This window comes from Solanum lycopersicum, chromosome 9, assembly GCF_036512215.1.
Source record: "Solanum lycopersicum chromosome 9, SLM_r2.1".
Lineage (NCBI taxonomy): Eukaryota > Viridiplantae > Streptophyta > Magnoliopsida > Solanales > Solanaceae > Solanum > Solanum lycopersicum.
In genome coordinates this window covers 27,082,778-27,105,943 of record NC_090808.1, presented here as the reverse complement: position 1 = coordinate 27,105,943, position 23,166 = coordinate 27,082,778, and the positions used below count along the sequence as shown (strand labels likewise).

At 35.7% G+C, this 23,166-nt stretch overlaps 1 protein-coding gene across 2 annotated transcripts in view; it reads right to left on the bottom strand.

The window, feature by feature from the left end:
• Positions 1-19,936, bottom strand: part of LOC101266556 (probable anion transporter 4, chloroplastic) — a 31,761-nt gene extending 11,825 nt beyond the window's left edge. The window contains exons 1-7 of one of the 2 annotated variants that reach the window (XM_004246914.5): positions 19,323-19,936; positions 17,015-17,241; positions 16,517-16,883; positions 10,381-10,425; positions 10,123-10,269; positions 8,603-8,740; positions 8,480-8,513 (exon numbers count right to left, since the gene is read on the bottom strand). In XM_004246914.5, coding sequence (XP_004246962.1) covers positions 8,480-8,513; positions 8,603-8,740; positions 10,123-10,269; positions 10,381-10,425; positions 16,517-16,883; positions 17,015-17,241; positions 19,323-19,751 — 1,387 coding nt within the window. In that variant the 5' untranslated portion in view covers positions 19,752-19,936. Of the gene's footprint in view, positions 1-8,479; positions 8,514-8,602; positions 8,741-10,122; positions 10,270-10,380; positions 10,426-16,516; positions 16,884-17,014; positions 17,255-19,322 lie in introns of both variants that reach the window. The other variant, XM_010327894.4, reaches the window with a different exon arrangement.
• Between the last annotated feature and the right edge of the window lie 3,230 nt (positions 19,937-23,166).

The following is a 23,166-nucleotide window of genomic DNA, read 5'->3' as shown; positions in this document are numbered from 1 at the left end:
ACAAGAGGAGGGATAATGATGTTGTAGGATAGTAGAATATGGAAGGGGGAGGTACTAGAGACATGGACATATACTCTCACCTTTAAATTTGAATCACAATTGCAGGACTTTTCCTGCCACATTACAGGAGTTTATGCACCCAATTGCTATGTGGAAAGAAGACTAGTATGGGAAGAAATTGGCTTTATTGGAGGATTAATGGAAGGTCCATGGGCAATATGTGGGGATTTCAATGTGGCAACATACGCTTCAGAAAAGAAAAATTGTACTAGAAGAACATTAGGAATGAGAGTGTTTTCTGATCTGATTGAGGATTTGAATCTAATTGATCTCCAATTGGAAAATGCTAAGTTCACTTGGTTTAAAGGGGACAACCATCAAATAGCTTCAAGAATTGACAGGATCCTGGTATCTCAAGAATGGGATGATGTTCTAAGTAATCTGAAACAATATACCACGCAGAGAATAATCTCAGATCACTCCCCAGTCACACTTCAAGGTGGTTCTTGGAAGAAGAACAAAAGTTATTTTAAATTTGAGAATTGGTGGTTAAGAACAGATGGTTTCACAGATAGAATTATGAAGTGGTGGGACTCTATCGATTACATTGGGAGACCTGACTACATCTTGGCATATAAATTAAAAGCTTTGAAACATAAATTGAAGGAATGGAATAGAAGTGAGCAAGGAAGTCTTGGCCAACAGAGAAAGAATGTTCGTTGAAAAGATGGCTGTTGTGGAACTATTGCCACGGATAGAGCATTGACAGAAGATGAAGCAACGAGAAAGGCAACTTTACTTCTGAATTTGGAGGGTTTAATATAAAATGAAGAGATTTACTTGAGACAAAGGTCAAGATTTGTTTGATTAAAGGAAGGGGACAAGAATACCAAGTTCTTCCACAAAATGGCTACTGCACACAAGAGGTATAACAACTTAGATCAACTGCTCATTCTGGGGAATATTGTCCAAGATCCAGAAAGGATCCAAGGGGAAATAGTGGAGTTCTACCATGAAAATGTTCAATGGAGACCCGGCAACAAATTCTTAAACTGTCCAAGGCTAACAGGGGAGGAAATAGAGGAACAAGAAAGAAATTTTGATAAGGAGATTCTGAGAAGTTTAAAGCAATGTGCAGTGGATAAGCACCAGGACCAGATGGTTTTACAATGGTGTTCTACATCAAATGTTGGGAAGTGGTCAAGGGTGATATCATGAAGACCTTTCAACATTTCTATGACCAATGGAGGTTTGAAAGAAGTTTTAATGCTACCTTCATAGCCTTGATTCCAAAGAAAAAGGGTGCTATAGAACTAAGGGACTTAAGACCTATCAGTTTGATAGGAAGCATCTATAAAATTCTCTCAGAAATGCTCATTGAAAGGCTAAAACGAGTGATGGCCAAACTTGTTAATTCACAACAGCTGGCTTTTATTAAGGGGAGGCAGATCATGGATGATGTTCTAATGGCTAATGAAGTTATAGATTCCAAGTCAAGTTTAAAAAAACCAGGCATCTTATGCAAATTAGATATTGAGAAAGCATACGACCATGTCAACTGGGATTGTCTAATGGGTATGCTAGAGAAGATTGGTTTTGGTCTCAAATGGAGACAATGGATTAAATTCTGCATATCTTCAGTAAGCTTCTCAGGGTTGATAAATGGTTGTCCATCAGGGTTTTTCTGTTCACAAAGGGACTTAAGGTAAGGTGATCCCATATAACCTTTCCTTTTCCTATTAGTCATCGAGGGACTCAACAATATGATTATGAATGCAAACATAGAAGGATGGCTAAGAGGTTTTGAAGTGGCTAGAGCCGGAAGGGAAAGCCTAAAGATAACTCATCTACAATATGTTGATGATACCCTGATATTCTGTGATGCTGAAGAGGAACACCTCAAAATTTTGAGACTAATTCTAGTTTTGTTTGAAGGAATGTCTGGACTTCATGTTACCTGGAGAAAAAGCTTCTTGTATCCAATTAATGAAGTGCCAAATATGGAAAATTTGAAGTTAATTCTTGGTGGTGAAGTGGGTGCTCTTCCAACTACTTATTTGGGTATGCCTTTAGGGGCCAAATCCACGTCTTTGGAAATTTGGAATGGGGTGATAGAGAAGTGTGAGATGAAACTAGCAAGGTGGAAGTCTTAGTACCTCTCACTTGGAGGAAGACTAACTTTGATCATTTTTTTGATTGATGCACTTCCAACATATATGATTGTTTTATTTCTTATTCCTCCAGGTGTCGTTAATAGGTTGGATAGCATCAGGACAAAGTTTTTGTGGCAAGGAAACAAGGAAAGCAAGGGGTACCACTTAGTCAAATGGAAAAAGTGATCAATGATAAGAGAGTTGGGGGTTTAGGGATCAAGAACCTTAAAAATCAAAGCAATGCTTTGAGAATGAAGTGGCTTTGGAGGTATTCCAACGATGATCAGAATTTATGGGGCTCGTCATGAAAGCAAAATATGAACAAAGTGACAATTAAGATGACAAAGGAAGTTATCACTCCCTATGGTGTTAGTTTATGGGAATCCATCCGATTCACTATGGGATGAATTCAAACAAAACACCAAGATTAAAGTAGTAGATGGTGATAAAACTAGATTCTGGAAGGAGATTGGCATGAAACAGGAAATCTGGAGACACTTTTCCCGGACATAAATACTCTGGTTCTTCGGCAACAAAATACAATAGTTGAACTATGGACATCTCATGGGTGGAATAACATATTTAGAAGGCACCTCAATGATTGGGCAATTCCAAGAGTTACAGAATTCTTCAGCGTCATTGAACAATTCAGTGGCTTGGAGACAGGGAAAGACATATTGCAGTGGTTGAGGGAACAGTACTGGGACTGTTAAAGTAAGTGCAGCATATAGGATGTTGAACCACCCAATCATGCAGGCATGCGAATGGTCTTGGAAACACATTTGGAAGGCCAAGATCCCACTGAAACACCCCGAAAATGAACTAGGATGAACTAGAGTTTCACACGAGTTTCTTGAGTTAATAACTTGTTAAAGTAATGAGAAAGAGTATCCAAGGGCAGGCTTGAGTAGTTTTGAGGTCAAACGTCAAGGAACGACCAAGACGTTTGGAGACTAGTCGTTTGTATGTTAGTGTGTTGTTCATGTTTTGGTGTGTCGTTTGGAGTCTAAAATGATTGGTGGTGACCCTAGTATCTAAATGGTCGTGTTTAGGGTCGAAACATCTGGGTATGACTCCCCAAGGACCACCCTAAGGGTCCTTGAGGAGGACCCAAATGTTTGCCAAAAAGCTGTCAAGACAGCCTTGATCGACGCCCCTAAACAACGCCTAGTCAATTGGTTGACGCCCCGTAGGGCGGGGGCGGGGCTCCACACTTTGTCGTGGGAGCTTAGCCCCCAACTTGAGGGGTTTCAGTCACCATTGACTGACAGCCAGGACGGGCCGTCAATGGGTTGACGCGTCGCCAATGGTGGCCGTCAATGGCCACCTGCAATTTCATCAAGTTCCAGCCAAGCTAAGGGTGGTTTGGTAAATTCCACCCTTGGCTAAATAAATGGGGGAACGGTTACTTTATGTTATTTAGGGTATTTTAAGTTGGTTAAAACACTAAAACCTAGAATTAGAATTCATTATTTACTTTTCCTAAAATCAGAACTCTTCCCTCCTAAAAGAGTTCTCTCAAAACTCCACGGAAGCTCAAGGTCAAGGATGGAGCTAGGGTTGTAGATTTCTATGGCTTTCTTCTTCAATTCTCTAAGGGATTTCATCTAATAAGGTATGAGAGTTTTTTTATCTAAGGTTAGCTATCACCTTAGAGCCAATTTCAATTGATTTCAAAGTTTATGTAAAAGTTCTATTTTCACTCTACCACAACGGTTCTTGCATGAAACGATTTCAAATGATTGGATATGATATTATTGATGTTAAATTGATATTTTACAATGAAAATCTCCATGAACTCTTGATCTTCTCGAAACTCCTAAATTTGGATTATGAATTGGATTTGTTACTTATGATCTAATGTTAATAGAATTGGATTTAGTTTATGTTGTATTGTTGATTTCTATGGTTATCTATGCTATTGTATTGTGAATTCATGGAGGATTAAGGAATGGTGATTGTGGCTATTGGAAAAGGGTAAGTTGACCTAATGTCCTTACTAATGTAGAATTGATATAGAATTGCTCGTGTTGTATGGTCCACTTATGGTGACGGTGTTTACTTCTTGTTCTTATTGTGACCATGCACTTGTCAGCATAATTATGTGAATTGTAGTAGTATCATATTATGGTATATATGAAGGTACAATGTGAAGTTGGTTATGTGAAGTAATGTGACTATGTACAAGGTGTTATGGCACACATGAACGTATAAGGTGAAGTTATTAGGTGATATATATATATATATATATATATATATATATATATATATATATATATATATATATATATATATATATATATATTAATGTGAAGGTGTTCATGTGATCTTGAGGAGATATTGTATAAAGCTATGTGATATTGTCAATGAAAGCATATTCCTCTAAATATTGGTATGTGATTATGATAGACTATGAAGAGTCTTTACATGTTGATATGGTGTCTTGATTAGGTAGACCTAGTTGCCCCTACTTGATACATGAAAGTTATGTTGAATGTGATCTCTTGACTTGGTAAACATCCTTTCTTGAGAATGAATGAATGAAAGAAAGTCTAGGATCGGTAGACCTAAGTTGGTGCCCTTCCTTGAATGATAAATGAGGTATTCTAGAGTATGTCTTGAACCAGTAGACCTAAGAATGGTGCCCCTTCTTGATAAGTCTAGAACCTAAGTGAATGTGCAAACCTTGAATATGAAAAGAAGGTTTATAATGAAGTGAATCAGATAGACCTGGCATGGTATTTTTTTCATGAATGAGACATCCTAATGAACCTTGATCAGCAGCCCTTGTGGACCCCTTCTCAGAAATGGTATTATGAGTTGGTAAGCTTAGTGACGGTACCTTCTCTAATACTCTTATGTGAATGAACTTACTCTATGAGAACCAAGGCAAATCACCGAGTGGATATGCTTAAGGTAGTATCTCTACTTGAAGTATGAGACTAGAGTACAAAGAAGCCTTTTGATAACCATGTGCCTACACGGGATGTGTCCTAGTTCTACCTTTGGCAAGTAGAACACCTTCCACGGTGTCGGATCTTATGACACCGGATTTCATACCTAGCTAGTATGGTCTAGGGGGTTAATGCCTATTCTCATCATGTGGGATGTGCACTCTAGTTATTGGATAGGTTCTACGACGTGTAGGTAGTAGTATGGGATGCTATCTACACATGGCACGAGTAGGCTTGAAGATGCTAAAGTGAGTTCCCTAGGTCTTCCAAGGCCATTATGTGAAGTCCTCTGATTGTATGATTGAGTCCTAAATGACCTAAGTAATGTATGTTCTCCTAATGATAGTATGTTGAATAGAAAGGTTCTTATCTAGGGTGACTTTGAGGAACACTTAGGTATGCTATGGATGATGCATAAGCTTCTAAGGTTTGAAGATGAAGTTGGTGAGTCCTCATAGATTCGAGGACAAGACCCCCATGTTCCTTTTTATGGTCTTTTAGTCTTCATTTTAAGTCTTGTATGGGCTTAGTCCCAAATGTTGTACTCCAAAGGTTATTAGATGGTTTTGAGACACGTCGTATAAAGTTTAGAAAATCTTCCGCTTGCTTATTAATGAAAGTATTCTTTGTATGTGAAGAAAGTTGTAAATTCTTATCTATTTTTAAGTATCGTATGCAATGAATGATCCATGTGGCTTGTATGAGACCTCCGAGAGGTTGAATACGCCGGTTACAACTAGGGGGTGCTCTTGTGTCGTGACACCCACACAAAGTGGCCTGTTTTGTGTGGTTACTGGCAAAGGAAGTGGTGTTGACAAAGGAGAATTTGATGAAAAGAGGGATACATTGTGTTCAAGATGGTTTTATTTTTTTTTGTGGGGGGGGGGGGGGGGGGGGGGATGCATAAACAGTCAATCACTTGTTCCTCCAGTGCAAGGTCACTGGCCAATTGTAGAGTCTATTCCTAAGGCTCAAAAACATTTCATAGGTCATGCCTGGTAGAATTGCAGAGGCCTTATACAGTTGGGAAGAAGCAGGATTACAAGCAAAGAACAGAAGCAACTGGAGAATCATTCCTGCTACTATTTGGTGGACTGTCTGGAAAGAGAGAAATCTTAAGAGTTTTTGAGAATAGGGAGAGCAATGTGCTGCAAGTAAAATTGAATTGTATTCTAACTTTGTGTTTTTGGTGTAATCGGATCTACTCTATTGACAGTCTCTATCATTGATGTTTTAGACTCATTATAGGGATAGGACAGCGCCTTTAGAGTTCATTATGTAAATATGGTTTCAGTACAACCCATGCACTAATTTTAAAGAAATAGAAACAGTTACCAATCTCAAAAAAAAATATGGGGAGGATAGATTCTGGTGTAGTAACATAAGCACGAATGCTTATGGAGCAGGAGTTTGGGGAGCTCTCAGAAACTTATGGCCCAAGTTAGAAGCAAATTTACATATCAAGGTGGGGGATGGAAGGAGACCTATATTCTGGTGGGACTTATGGTTCAAACAACCCCCCCCCCCCAAGACATGTTTCCGGACCTATTTATTTTGTGCACCAATTCCGAGGCAATGATCAGTGATTGCTGGACAGAACTAGGTTGGAATAGCCAAATTGTTGGAGGAAGTGGGGGATTTTGTAGGCACCAATATTGTCAATGATGTTGTTAGATGGTCTCACAGTAAGGATGGTATCTTCACAGTTGGCAGGGCATATAAAAAGGAGTGCAACTCGCAAAGTAGCAGATACCGGAGTTCATGGAAAAATATGTAAAGGACTGCAGCACCAACAAAAGTTAAAGTGTTTTACTTGGTTGATCATTAGAAAGGCATGCTTGAGTAAAAAAATAAAGACCATACTTCCTTGGCGCTCTTTATGTGGGAAGACAGGGGAAACTAACAAATAACCTATTCTACATTGTACTTTCACAGCACAAATATGGTCCATGTTTCTCAACTTTTCAGAAGAGAAATGAACTATGCCAGAGCATGCAGCTGATTTACTTAGTTGTTGGATCAGGAGAGGAGGTAGCAAGAGACAGAAGGCCTGGTGGAATTTGATTCCACATTGCATTTAGTGGATAGAGTGGAAGGAGAGGAATAGTAGGAATTAGTAGGAATTTTACAGATACATCCAATTCCATTCACTTGGTTAAATGGAATTGTCTTGTATCTCTATATTTTTGGTGTAAAGAAATAGGATTAGAGGATTCAGATCAACTTTTGGAATTCTTAGGACCCTTGTAAGTATTATGTTTTTTGTTCTTTTCTGATTTTCTGAAGGTCCCCCGCATATCCATAATGTTGAAGAATACAATGTTACCAATTCTCAAAAAAAAAAAAAAAAAAAATATGGCATTGTTATATACTTATTATATTATATAATGAAAGAACTGAAATTTCAAATGATAAAAGTAGTGTGTACCTAATATTTGAAAAAGAAGATTTTTCTTGCGCAGTTAGAGATTTATGTGTATATATATATATATATATATATATATATATATATATATATAGAGAGAGAGAGAGAGAGAGAGATAAACTAAATTTATGTAACTACCTGAAGTGTCCAAAATAGCTAGTGGTTCAACATGCCATGTCAATTTATATAAGAGCATATCTCTAGGGATAAATGGAAATCTTGGATCGAAGAGTTCTCAAATATAGAAAGGTGTTCAGACTTTTCGAACCAAAAAGGAAACAGTGCCATATAAGATGGTACTAAAGAAGCAATGCATTAGCTGCTGTACAGATAATGCCAAGGAAGCAAACTTTCATATTGAAATGATAAAATCAAATCAGAGTTCCTCATCTAATGTAGACTTATTTGCTTATAAGTTGTTCAAAGTTAACCCAGTAAAAAGATATACCAAAAAGAAAGCCTGAAAAAAGGAGTAAGAAGATCACAGCAGCATTGGCAGTGGTGCCATGAACTCTTGACTGGTCGTGCAGCTTTATAGCCTTTAATGGGAAAAATACAAGTAATCCAAAAAATAAAAAATTGAGAGCAGAAAGAAACTACTATGAGGATGTTGTGGGAGTCTCTTTTGAGAATACTTTGTGCAAGGTGACCAAGAAAAAGAAGTTCTGAAAGATATAGGGGCCTGTTTTTCTTACTTATTTTCTAGTAAACACTTCAAAAATGTTCCCCTTTCTTTCAGTATGCATCAAATGAGAAGTGGATGCAGACAGACAGAATAAATGGAATAAGCCTCTCAACAAAATAAACTAAACATTAAACAATAACCACAAAATGCTATTTCATGTTTGCCAGATAAATAGAGACATGGGAACAAGTAACTAACATCAGGATCAGGACTAGCCTATTCCAACAAGTGGAAAAAGTTCGAGAAAATGGACAAGAATTACCATGGAGAACGCCAGAATACTGCGGGGCAATCTCCTGTCAATATATATAAATGGAAGATCAGTTCCCACAAATGAAAACTTTTGCTTCACTGTTTCATGAAGTATATATCTTTAAATGCTAACCTGAAGGTTGACAAGGAAGCCACAATGACTAAATGCTTTCAGTCCTACAGCTAAAGTAAGCCAAGCAGATGCTATGGATGGACTTGGTGCTGTGGTTAAACCAATGAGAGAAAAACCGGGGCCGAAAAAACCAACTGACTGTAAAAGGAACAAACAAGTTGTGTTTGATACAGTCTTACCGAGTGTGGCATAAAAAAAAAAGATCAGAAAAAGAAGAAACAATAATTAAATATTCCATTATATCAATGATATTCAACAAGATTTAACTGACCATTGAACAAAAATAATTTGAAAGAAAGTAGATCAACAGTTCCACTACTGAATAAGGCTGCTTTAATCTTGTACTTTGACCAGACTATCCCGTAGAACCAGTGGCTTCTGATGACAGCCCATCTCTATCACATGCTATTAAAAATATTCAACTTTTAACACGTAAAGAGATGTGGACTGTTACAACTGCGATAGTCCATGTTTAAAGGCATAGATACAAGGGAAAGGCCATTTTCCCAAACATTGGGGCTGGACGTCCCCAAGATGAAATGTAGACCTCATTTTATGTAAATTCAGCTTTATTAAAGAATAAAATTTGAAAATGTATAAACTATGAAAAAAAATATGGAATACATTAAAAATTGGATAAAATTCAAAAGCCAAAAGTATATAAAGTTAATTTATAAGTACATGTAGTATAAAATGGATACAACTTACTGTATACAACATACCAGTGAAATCCCACAAGTGAGATCTAATACAACTTACTAAATACTAAGCTACAAATCCTATGTTAAGAGTGAAAAAACACATTATTCAAAATTCTAATCAAATACATTAAAGAAACTAAAAAGCAATTAGCTCTTAAGAGTAAGGGACACTCATCATTAGCCATAAAGCATGCGTGAACCTTTACATGTATATAGGGCATACAACCCAGGGTAAAGCATGCACGGGAAAACAGAAGGTGATGCTCCACCTAGAAAGATGTTAGTCCCTGTAAAACATTAGCTCCACATGCGATAGCATCCATAGAAGCTCTACTCCTTGAAGGACAACTGTGAAGCTTAGGAAGTTTCAATGAGGCCCTTGACAAGATCTCAAACCAAGGAGTTGAAAGGCAAGATCATTTGTGATATTGATGTCACATGAAAAGAATTGGACACCCTTATACCCATATATAGCATACAGGAAGGAGGAGCAATCCTAGTGCCATTCTCTTCTTCTTACTAAATTCTCTAGTAAATTACATACCAATTGTTTGTTTAAATTCCCTAGTCAAGTTCTAGTTTTCTTGAGCTATAATCCCTACAAGTAATTGCAAAGCCAACTTTGTTGCAAGGATTACTTTAAGAAAAGTGAATTCTCACCTACACTTCTCTCCCATGGGATGACCCCAACCTTGTCGGCTTTATATATTTCATATGACCTTACTACTCTTCAAGTCGAGGAGAAGGATTGAACATGGTCAGTTATCAAAACAACGATCCAGATGACAACAAAAACAAAGGGATATGGAGAAAATTTACCTGCATAACTTTCCGGGTTAGGGTCACACTTATGCCTCTTTGGATCATCATGTCTGACAGAAACCCAGCAAAATAGCCAGTCAACGCCATCATACTCCACGGAACAGCACTAAACCATGCTGCTTGTCTAAGATCAACATGATATATCTAAAAGGACAGATACAGCTATATCACTACAATCATCTTATCATCACAAAAATATATATTAAAGTCACTTAGAGGTTATAATAATGACACCAATCTGCAATAGTTACTCACTGTTTTGAAGTAAATGGGCATCCATGATAATATAACAAAGAATCCCTGCATCAAGAACAAAGAATTACCAGCTAAGACTGAATAATTTAGAAACTAAGTATAAGGTAGGCGAAATACATAGACAGCTCCTTAAAGTTGTCACAAAATTTTCAGTTAGACACTTTCACAAAGCCTGTAATCTATACGACACCTAACTTAATACAAAATATATATTATAAGCACCTCCTGCAAATTGGCACAATCACTGGCTCTTACTACGATGTAGGCAAGTGAACCACTGAATTTCTTCTCTTTTCTCCTATTTCTTCTTCCATAGAGAACCCATACATCATCTATTTCACTGTCATAACAGCTCACTGAGCATCCACATACTTATGTATCCCAAGCAAGAATCTATCATCAAATTCTAGGGTTTCTAAGAGAACACATCTCAAGGTTCAAGAATAGACTTTTGGGACTCTTCTTCAACATTAGGATTTCAATTGGAGCAATCTAAGGAGTGTAAGGCTAACTCTAATTGTGGGAGCATCATTGTTCCTCCCTACAATCCATTTTTTCCATGTCTATGTAATTGCATTCATGAACTATGTGGTGACTTTAATGTCTGTAGATTTCCTTCTGAAAACAAAAAGGAATGCAACAGGTTAAACTCAGCAATGACAGAGTTCTCAGAATGCATTGAAGACATGGAACTCATTGATCTACAATTAAGTGGTGGAAGGTATACCTGGTACAAGGGTGATAACCATATCACGGCATCCAGGATAGACAGGAGTATGGTATCAACAGAATGGAATAATCTTTTCTCCAACATAAAGCAAACTACTATGCAAAGAGTGACTTCTGATCATGTTCCTATAGCCTTGCTATGTGGGCATTGGGAACAATCTAAATCCTATTTTAAGTTTGAAATTGGTGGCTGACCCAAGAAGGATTTGTTGATAGAATCAAGGTTTGGTGGAATGATTTTGAGTTCTATGGGAAGCCAGATTACATCTTAGCATGCAAACTCAAAGCCCTCGAAGGGAAATTGAAAGAATGGAGCAGAAATGAACAAGGTAATCTGAAATTGCAATAGAACAACCTTCTCAATCAGATGGTTGAGTTAGAATCATATCAGAGCAACAGAATGTTAACTGAGGAGGAGATAGAAAAAAAAGCCACACTTTTCATAGAGTATGAGGGGTGTTTGAAGAAGGAGGAAGTGGCCTGGAGACAGAGATCAAGGGCTTTGTGGCCAAGGAGGGGGATAGGAATACAAAGTTCTTCCACCAAACAGCTAATGCCCACAAGAGATGCAACAATATTGATCAACTGGAAGTTCAGGGAGAGACTATAACAGAGCCAAACAGAATTAAAGAAGAAATTATTTCTTTCTACAAAAAATTGTATATAGAATCTGAAGATTGGAGACCCTCTGGAAATATCAGCAACCATCCTACCATTACAGAGGGTAAACATGAAGCATTTCAGGCAGATTTTGAGGAACAAGAAGTACTTGAGTGTTTAAAATAAGTGCTATAGACAGACCCTGGTCCTGACCGATACACAATGGGGTTCTTTCTAAAATGTTGGGAGATCATTAAGCATGACATTATGGGGGCTTTCCACAATTTTCACTCAACAGGGATGTTTGAGAAGAGCTATAATGCAACCTACATAGCACTGATTCCTAAGAAGATCGGAGCGAAGGAACTCAAGGACTTCAGACCCATCAGCTTAATTGGAAGCTTTCATAAGCTAATGTACAAGGTTTCGACAGAAAGGTTGAAGAGAGTTGTGGTAGTCAAACAACAAATGACTTTTATCAGAGGCAGACAGATCATGGATGCAGTGCTCATTGCTAACGAAGCAATTGATTCTAGAGTGTCCCAGAAGAAACCTGGTATACTATGCAAACTTGATATTGAGAAAGCATATGACCATGTGAATTGGGATTTCATTCTAAGTATGCTGAGACAAATGGGATTTTGTAGCAGATGGATCGGTTGGATCAAGTTTTGTATTTCAACTGTTAAGTTTTCAGTACTCATTAATGGGTCTCCTGAAGGCTTTTTCAATGCACACAGAGGAGTCCGGCAAGGGGATCCTTTATCACCCTTCTTGTTCATCATAGCTATGGAGGGGCTTAACAATATGTTGAAGATAGCCAAGACAACTGGAAGAATACAGGGATTTGAAGTCAGTAAGGTTGCTGGGAATAGCATGGAGATCACACACCTACAGTATGCTGATGATACACTAATATTTTGTGGAGCTGAGGAGGAGCAATTGTTGATTTTGAGACTTATACTAGTCTACTTTGAAGCCATATCAGGACTACATATAAGCTGGAACAAAAGCCATTTGTATCCAATTAATGTGGTTCCGGATATGGAACACCTCTCACAAACCTTGGGAGGAGTGATAGGTACTTTGCCATCAGTATACTTGGGCATGCCTTTGGGGGCAAAGTCTGGAGACACAGACATTTGGAACCCAATAGTGGAGAAATGTGAAAAGAAACTAGCCTGATGGAGATCACAATACCTCTCCTTGGGAGGTAGATTAACACTGATAAACTCTGTTCTGGATGCTCTACCTACATATATGTTATCTATCTTCCATATTCCGTAGTTAGTAGTTCAGAGGTTGGACAAAATTAGAAGAAACTTCTTGTGGCAAGGAAATAAGGAAAGAAAAGGCTTTCACTTAGTCAAGTGGAAGAACATCATCATAAGTAAGATGCAAGGTGGAATAGGTATCAAGAATCTCAAAAAACCATCGCAAAGCTCTTAAGGTGAAATGGTTATGGAGGTATCATCAAGAGGGCCAAGCACTATGGTATAGGGTGATCAACCACAAGTATGAGGATCTAAATAAATCGGTAACCAAAGAGGTAAATAACTCTTATGGGATTAGCCTTTGGAATTCCATCAGAATATTTTGGCCCTTTCTCATTAACCAGTCAACTGTCAAGGTACAAAATGGCAGAAAAACCAGTTTCTGGTTTGATAAATAGTTGGATGGTATGAGCCTCAAAGATCGTTTCCCTGACATCTTTACACTGGCTAAACACCAACAAAAGGCTGTCGCTGAAATGTGGACACAACAAGGCTGGGATTTGATTTTCTGAAGAAATTTGAATGACTGGGAAATTCCCAGAATACTTGAATTGTTTAAGGTTCTGGAGAGTTGTCAAGGTATACAAACAGGCGAGGATTATTTATGGTGGCAGGGGCACAACAAAGGTAGTTACAAGGTGAAAGAAGGATACAAACAGATAATTACCGGTGGCATTCAAGACTTCAAATGGCCTTGGAAGCAAATCTGGAGGATCAAAGTGCCACACAAAGTGGCATGCTTTACATGGCTACTAGCCAAGGAGGCAGTCTTGACATTGGATAATGAGGCTAAGAGAGGAATCTCTCTATGTAATAGATGTTGCTTGAGTGGGAAGGCTAATGAGACAGTGAGACATCTCTTCTTACATTGTAACTTTACTGGGCAACTGTGGCTGATTTTCCTTAATCTCAGAGGCATATCTTGGTGTATGCCTAGCAAGATTGATGAGACTCTATTCGGTTGGGAGATGGCTGGAGTTGGGGCTACAAACAGAGAAAGATGGCGGATGATCCCTACTAGTATTTGGTGGATTATATGGAGGGAGAGAAACGAGAGATGTTTTGAGAATAGGAACAACAACCTGCAGGAAGTTAAGCTTAAGCGTATTTTGTTGTTCTGCTTTTGGTGTACAAATGTCTACTCCAATGAAACTGAGGCAATCATAGATGTTTTAGGATCCATTTAGATTTGGTTCAGTTTTTGGATAGATTATACTTCCTTTCTGCTTTTGTAAATATGGTTTTTCAGTATTACCTAAGTACTATGTGAAATACAAATGTTACAGTTTCAAAAAAAATAAGTTATTTACTCCCTCCGTTTCAAAAAGGATGACCTAGTTTGACTTGGAACGGAGTTTAAGAAAAGAAAGAATACTTTTTAATCATGTGGTTCTAAATTAAAGTTATGTCAAAGTACCAAAATGTCCTTTGATCTTGTGGTCTTAAACATGCCACGTGGAAATTTAAAGTTTAAGTGTTGCCAAAAAAGGAAAGGGGACATTCTTTTTGAAACAAACTAAAACGGAAATAGGGACATTCTTTTTGAAACAAAGGGAGTACAAAAATTCATGTTTTCCATGAATTCCCATTCATGAACCAATAAGGGATATCCTATGAATTCAGTGATGTCCGTTCATGTAAATTTAATTTGAACTCATGTATGAATTATATGTATATGCTCATAATTATTCGATTCAATGAACTCCACAATTTTGATACTAAGTATGGTTTATGAAAATTGAAAATATGATTTTTTTCCTTCAAAGACAATTTTAATGATTTATGTTAGAATGAGAAAGGTTTACACAACCTTACACAGAATAGGAATAGTTTATAGTATCCTACATGGTAAGAATCTTATTATAGTGTCTATAAATAGGGTTCTCTATGTAATAATGAAAATTCACAATCAATAATATTTTCTTCAAATTTCTCACAATTTCTTTCAAGAAGTTGCTTATAAAAGAAAAATCTATACGATTTGACCCAAGTCTTCACAATATGATTTATGAACTATGATTTGAGCCAAGGCTCCAACAATATGATTTATGAACTGTGATTTAAGTCTAGGCTCAACAATATGATTTATGAACTGACTTATGGGATTTTAGGCCAAACATGTATCTCTCATAATCCCTACAATATATACACATGATTCACGTCATGACTTATGGGGTTTCCAAGCTAAACATTTTTTTAATGGGCATTTCACCAAATTATGATATATGAGCTTAAAGCTATTCAGGGCAAGTTTTAGTAATGGTTAACATTGAGAAGGATGAGTTCAAATAATGAATGCCCAAAACTACATTTTCCGTGGTAGGTTTAGGAACGTTTCGTTGATTTGGGTAAATCCTCATGTTTTCCGAAGAGCATCTATGGATCCTTTGCTAGCAAATCATTTATGTATGTTTTATATCCAACAAGGTATGAGGCAACTTAGTTAATCAGGCCGAGATCAGACTCCATGTATTTCCATGGTGGTTATGTCGGGTTAACCTAAGAAGTAGAGTTAATTATGATAAGAAAAGACTTCTTTTTGAGTTATGATCCGTTTACTCTATGTTTTACTGATGATCTTCAATCATGCAGTTCACATCACGTTTCATTAAGCCATCTTACATACAGTTCAATTCCATATGTACTTACCTATTGTCGAGGGTGTTGCATTTGAAAGATGTAGAATCAGGTATTCAAGATGGTCGAGCAGAATGTTAAGTTTTATGTTCCAGCTCTTGGTGCGCTCCATTAGTTCTTAGACTATATAGTAAGTCCATTCGGTTGGTTAAGCGTATGGCTAGGGTGGGAGCCTCATCCCGATAAACAGTTTATTCAGTCATTTTAGAGGCTTATAGATGGTCATCTAGTATACTCTTATGACCTGTATTGCAGTTTTGACCTACGTGCTGCTTCACGAACTTAAACAATGATTTATGAAAAATATTTTATTTACAAGACTTATTCCCTTATGTTAAACGAATCACTCCAGTTCTTTTAAATAATGCATTCTGCTCATGTCTAGATGTATGTTCTATGTTTATGCCATGATATGGGTTTGTTCTGGCCAGCGAAGGCATCGAGTATCGGTGACGCCTAGTGTCTAGGCTAGAGGCATGAGACTTGCTCACAATTTTTAAAATTTAGCAAACCAAAAGACGTCGACAGATATTTAGAAATAGAAGAGGCAGCTCAGCTCACTAAAGCTCTAGCTATGTGTGGGGTCCGGGGAAAGGCTTGACTGCAAGGGTCTATTGTAAATATGTATTGCACTAAGAGGAGACATATAAGTACCTTCAGCATGTTATGAAACTCAATAATTTGAAACAAAGTGAATTTCCTTCAGGATATCAATAACTTGTAATATTTACACGTAATATGACGGTGCTTTACAAATCCTTGATCCAATAAGATGTGGATTTCTTGATAAGGCAATGTAGACTAGCACCTCTATAAAATTAAGCAAGCTAGCACAGAAGTAGACAATTTTGCATTCATAGAGTTATAATTATACTATTAGAGATAAATATGTGTACCCAGCTATGCATGGCATTTGCAACAATTATAGACCATGTCGGTAGTTTGGAGAGTAAACGCCTGAAAGGAGGGATCCCTTTACTTGATTTTGATTTACCCTCAACGATATTGTGTATCTGCCCTTTGTTCTGTATATACCTCAATTCATGAATGGATATTTGCCGACTATGTTCAGGAGTACTAGAGGTAGCAGAAACCCACACTAAAACCCATAGGAATCCGGACAAGCCAAATATCACAAATGGTCCAAATAGGCCACCTTGTGACATAAGTATAGGAGAAAAGGTAAGTCCAATAGCACTTCCAAGCTGAAAACCAGCCATGGCAAGTCCGACAGCCCTTGAGCGCTCAGTAGGAGGAAACCATCTACAGGGAAAAGCACCAGTTTTAAAGCAACATGTTAAACCAGATCTTTCAGTTCTACAGACTACTATTAGAACTATTTAGTATATCATAGAGACCATATTATAAATTCAAAAGTTTCTCGACTTCAATACCTTGCAATCATATTATTCATGCAAGGAAGAGCAACCCCTTCGGCAATTCCTAGCAGCATCCTCATGGCAAGTAATGCCCATAATGATACTTCTGCTGCCCAAGGAGTTAGAAGTGTGGCCATGGACCATAAAGCCACACCCCATGCCATCACTAACTTACCTCCGTAGTAATCCACCAGAGTCCCCCCGGCTATTGGCGAGATCAGGTATCCCCAGAGAAATGATGACTGCCATTAGTAACTATTTATCAATCAGAACACTAAATATCAAATGCAAGGTCAGTACAGAAGTGGAAACATGATTTTTAGTCGATTTCTTTCATTTCAAGTCAAAGATTTTTTTCCGTATGTTACTATAGCTACTGTAGTAACACATGAATTCAGAAATCGGTCAGTACCTTGAAAATCTAGTTCTTTGGCTCAATTCAAGAAATGCATATTTATCCGGAAAATGCTTTACCATAAAAGACTCACACAATCAAATTCAAACTGCATTTAGATGTCCAACATCAGGTTTTTGGGAGAGAAAATAGTTTAGTTTTCAAATTTTTACATCAGAAAATAAGAGCACCGAAAAAAATAACAATTTTCAGCAACTGTCCAACCCAAATGAGTTTGAATGGTCGGGATTTATTGCCCTTTTCTACCTAACAATTTATAAGAAGTTTTTTCGCACTTATAGCGCGTACGTCAAAAGTGTTCAATATAAGTCTATGAAAAGTTTTTGGCATTTACCACATGTTGGTTGCCCAATGAGAGGTGCCGCTGCATGTGAGCCATTGGACCTTGAGAAGGAAATTAAGAAAGCTCTCCCCCACACCCTCCATGGATTATAGATGGTATGGTGGGCCATGGGGAAGGTGTTCGTTTTAATTTGATTTATGAGTTATTAGCTTTCATAGATTGTTAAAACAGACCGTGTGAATATCAGATTTGTACCCTTAGATTTGTCACATTTAATTCCTCCCATTCACACCCCCACCCTACCCAGAATAAAAGAAAGGAAAGAAGTGAACAGAAAACATAAAATGTTAGATGACAATCTAATACGAGGGTTCTGATAAACCTAGACTAAAACAGAGGACATCACCTTTTTTCCTTTTAGAAAATTAACTTTGGAACTAAAATTAATGAAATCAGCTTATCATATAAGACAAGCATTTCCACACCTTGATAATAATTTATTTTACTTTTGAGAATGGTAAAGCTGTACTCATCCGCAATGAGGGAACCTCGCAACCAAACAAAAATTACAAGGCAAGTAATCATGAATACAAAGAGCCTAGGAAATCTACTAACTGATCTACTTCATATAAACCCTCCCTCTTCTTTACACCTTGACAATACTTTCACAAGAGCTCTGACTTGAATCCTAACTAGGTAGACGCCTAGGATCTGAGGTAAAAATTGACTTTATGAATCAAAGCGAACTTACAGCATATCCACCCTATAATATTTCAGAGAAAAAGATAGCAACATAAAAGATGAGTGACTTGATATCATCGAAAAGGTCACATAATAATTCATTTTAAGCTTGGATCTCTTCAAGAAATCAAGGAGACGAAAAACCATGTTAAGTAAAAGGAGAAAAGGTTGATTGACTTGCATTGCTGATGAAAATCAAAGAAAGTCAGCTTTGACACTAGCCAATGTAGACAGAATTATCGTAGTTGACTTATTTCTTTCTTTCTTTTAGTCAAGAGAATGCTTCTTCAGCTTGGCCAATGAACTTCATTTTCCAAGCCAGAATTTTGAACTTGCAAGTTTATATACAAGCAGTCTAACATATTCACACTTGGAGCGGTCATGAATTTAAGATGTGATGTTCTTGTAAGTTTGATGTAAGATATAAGAGATAAACTGTTACACTAATCAGCTAATTAGACTTAGTGTTGGTCATGTCAGTAGATTACAATTACTGTTGATTATTGTTCCATTGAACTACTGCTCATAGAGTTAGTTGAGAATTAGGCTGAATAAGTCACTACTATAGTTATATATAAACACATCTCATATGTACACTTCAGATCAATCAATATACAAATCATTGTTCTCATTCTCTAAATCTCTCTTCTTCTCTAATTCTTCTAATTGTTCTTAAGCTGTTCTTCTGCAGTTCATCTCAATCCAAATATCTTCACTGATTCTTGCAATTGAGCTAACATAAACTTTTTACCTATATTCATAAAAATATGTATATTTACCCTAACTAAATCCACAACCATCCATGTGAGCAATTTCCAAATTTATTTACTATAATGCAATTAATTTAATTGGTGTGTGGAGTAGAAAAAAATGAATGAAAGTACCTGAACAACGCCAGCGAAAGATTGACGCCAACCATGAGAAAGAGATAGGGGAACTATAGCCACTGACATAACAACTCTATCTGCGTTACATAAAGCCAAAGATAAGGCTAACATTGCCACAACTTTCACTCTCTCGGAAGTGATGAACTCCACAAAGCTCCCTTGTTGCTGTACTGATTGAGAATCATTGGAAGAAGTTCGTATTCGATTACTCCGAACCGGAATCTTGGTTCTGAAGAAAGTGTTAGCAGTAATCAATTTGAAAGACTTGTGATTGGGCGGAAATTTGCAGCTTGAAGGCAACTTGTCATTGAATACTAACTGTTTAGCAAAGAAATTAGGTTTCCTAAAGCTCGAACTAGTGCTGAGATATCGGAGAGTCGCCGGAGAATTCATCTGTGCTGTGGTATTATTGAAAATGATTTGCATTGAATTAGGATGAATTGATACCTCGTTTAAGGCATTTAATTTCGTTCCCGAATGTCACACTGTTATAAAACGGTGGCTTCAACTTGATGATGAATAAATAGCCTATGTGATTTTCAGTTTTCGCAAATGCCGTTACGGAGTCCGTTTGTTCCACTTCCGCTCCACGGATCCGACAATTGCTATTTACTGGCGTCCTTCAAAAAAATTTCTTATATTTTGGACCGATAAAATTATCCATAAGAAATTTATAAAATAATATATAAAATATAATATATCGATGAGCTAAAAATTATATTATCTTACATATAAGATTACATAATAATAATCATTAATAATATAAAAAAAATAAAAATTATAATATTTTATCATTTATCTTTAAAAATATAAGTAAAAATTAATGAGCGTAAGACCATCTCCAATCTACATCTATTTTATTCTTCATTCTCTATATTTGAAGACTAAAATAGAGAATGTTCTCTCCAACCCACCTCCAAATCACCCTCTATTTTCTATTTATAAAGAGGTGAATAGTAGTTCTCCAAACTCTATTAACACTCTCTATTCACTTTTTCGTTATTTTATTATTATTTCTATTACTTTCTAATTAACATATTATTTTACATATAATTTCATTATTTAAATATTTAATATTCATAATTCTTTTTTAAATGTAATATAATATTTTAAGAAATATTTTTTTAATTTATACTACTTTAATTCAAATTAATTTTATTTTATTTTTTTTCTTAATTTTATTTTATTATTAATTTTTGTCATAAAGAATACACAACATTAAAATGACAAGATGAAAAGTTTAATTAAAAATACAATACGTGATATGATAATTTCAATAAAAGAAAACAATACAACACATAACATAATAATTTGAATACAAGATAACAATACAATATAATGCATAACACATACATAACATAACATAATAATTAATTGGTCACAACAATAATTTAGTAATTCCATTTCCAGATCTAACACTATTCGGAAAAAAACATAGGATATGACTCCAAAAGTTGTTGCGATTGTGGTTGTGATTGCGATTGTCACTGACGATTTCTTTTTTCAAGTATTCGTTGTTGTTCTCGTTGCAGGTAATCACAAACATTTGGATCACTAATAATTTCTAAAAATTTTAATAAAATTTTAGTTTTGTCTCAAAATTCCTTGGTTGATATATCTATATAGTCTACTAACATGCTTATTTTGGTTTGTCTCACCAACAACGATATTAATGTTTAATAGTAATCACATTTATTTTCCAAATTTGCTAGCGGTGTTGCTTCTCCCGCCCATTATGTTATTCAAGTAAAAGAATACAGTATGAGTTATTACTTAGCTGATGGTATATATCATAAATGGTCTACAATAGTTCAAACTATTTGTGATCCTCATTCCCAAAAGAAGAAATATCTCGCGATGAAACAAGAATCGTGCCTAAAAAATGTTGAACGTGCATTCAGAGTTTTGCAATCATATTTTGCAATTATTGCAGGACCGTCACATTTTTTGAGAAAGAATTTGCTACATGATATAATGACTACATGTATTATACTGCTCAACATTATAATTGAGGATGAACGTGATCTCAATACACCAATTCAAGATGTCGTAGAGGCTTCAACTCCTACTATAGAAATTGTGGTAGATGAAAATCTTTGATTTGAACGATGTTTAGCTAGACATAAAAAAATTAAGGACAAAAATGCTCATATTGAACTCCTTGATGCATTAATAGAGCATTTATGGGAGCAACATAATGATTTTGAAAATTGAGTGTTTATGTAATTATATGTCACTTTATTTGAATTTGTCCCTTAATTTATGTATTATATTATATTTTCTTGCAATTTATGTTATTGAAAAATTTAGAAAAAAAATATAATTTTATATCACATTAAAAAATAAATAAAGTAATTATTTGGAAATAAAATAAAGGATTTATATTATGAAATAAGAAAATAAAAGTGAAATAGAAATAATAATATAATATTAAGGACAGAGAAAAAGATTCTTTTTTAAATCAATAGTAAAATAGAGAATTGGGTTGAAGTTGGTTGTCTCGAAAAATAGAAAACTCTATATTTGGAGAGTCAACTAGAGGATTGGGTTGGAGATGCCCTAAAAAAATATCAAGATCTGTAACAATAGAATAAATAGACAGAAAAAAATCGGTCTCACTGAATGCAAATATCCCTTTGTCGAAAATATTACCCTTATAGTACTCCATATTCAAAGAAATAGATTCTCTTAGAATTGAACGACTCTATTTACCAATGGTTTGATACAAAAACAATGGTGTCAGTGAGCCACTCAACAAGAGCGGAGTACACAAATATTTAATTGTACAGAGAAAATAGTAGTTCATAATTTTCGTTGCGTTAAAATGAGAGAAAATCTATCTATTATTGGAAAGGTCACAATTATTAAAAAGTTGCAACCCTTCGAAATGTCACAACCTTTCGCACAAGTCGCAATTTTTTTTATAAAAACCGCAACAACTGTTCATAAAAGTCATAACTTTACATCAAAAATCTTGGTTTATAGTGGCGCCACATAAGCGGATCTAGGGTTTTTTATTTTATATATATGATAGTCTTGGTCAAGTGCGTTGCACGTGTGTCCCATGTTAAATTGTGTGGAGGTGTTATATATATATATATATATATGTATATATATATATATGTATGTATATGTGTGTGTATGTATATGTATATATATGTATATGTATATATATATATATTAGTTTCTACGCACGTGTGTTGCACGTGAAAATCAAAGCATGTACCACACTATTGTTAAATAATATTATGAATATTTTTAATTAAAAAATAACTTTAAAAAATCGTAGTAAAATTGTGAGAAAACCTCTCCATTTATAGTTTAAACTGTGTAGTATTAGTATGTGCATATTATTTCTTATCGTAGAAATATAAAAGATATACTAAATTGAGTGTTTCAAGAATAATAGCAATAGTTATAATAATAATAATAATAATAATGATAATAATAATAATAATAATAATAATAATAATAATACTTCTTAAATGTAGTTTAAAAATTTGATGAAGTCCCTCTTTTTACAACCAACTAAGGGTAGTGTACGAAAAACAACTTGTGGTGCCTTATCAAAAAGAAGTCACAACCCTTTAGAAGTCACGACCCTTTAGAAAGGTCAAAACTCATCGTAAAAGTCATAAATCTTCAAAAAAGTCAAAATCCTTCAAAAATCAAAACTCTTTGGAGTTACAATCCCTCGGAAAAGTCAAAACTCTTCAAAAAAGTCGCAACCCTACAGAAAAGTCACAACTCATCATTTTAGTTATAACTCTTAAAAAATATAACAACCCTTCAATGGTAAGTTTTTCTACGTTTATTATAATATAATACACATAAATAAATA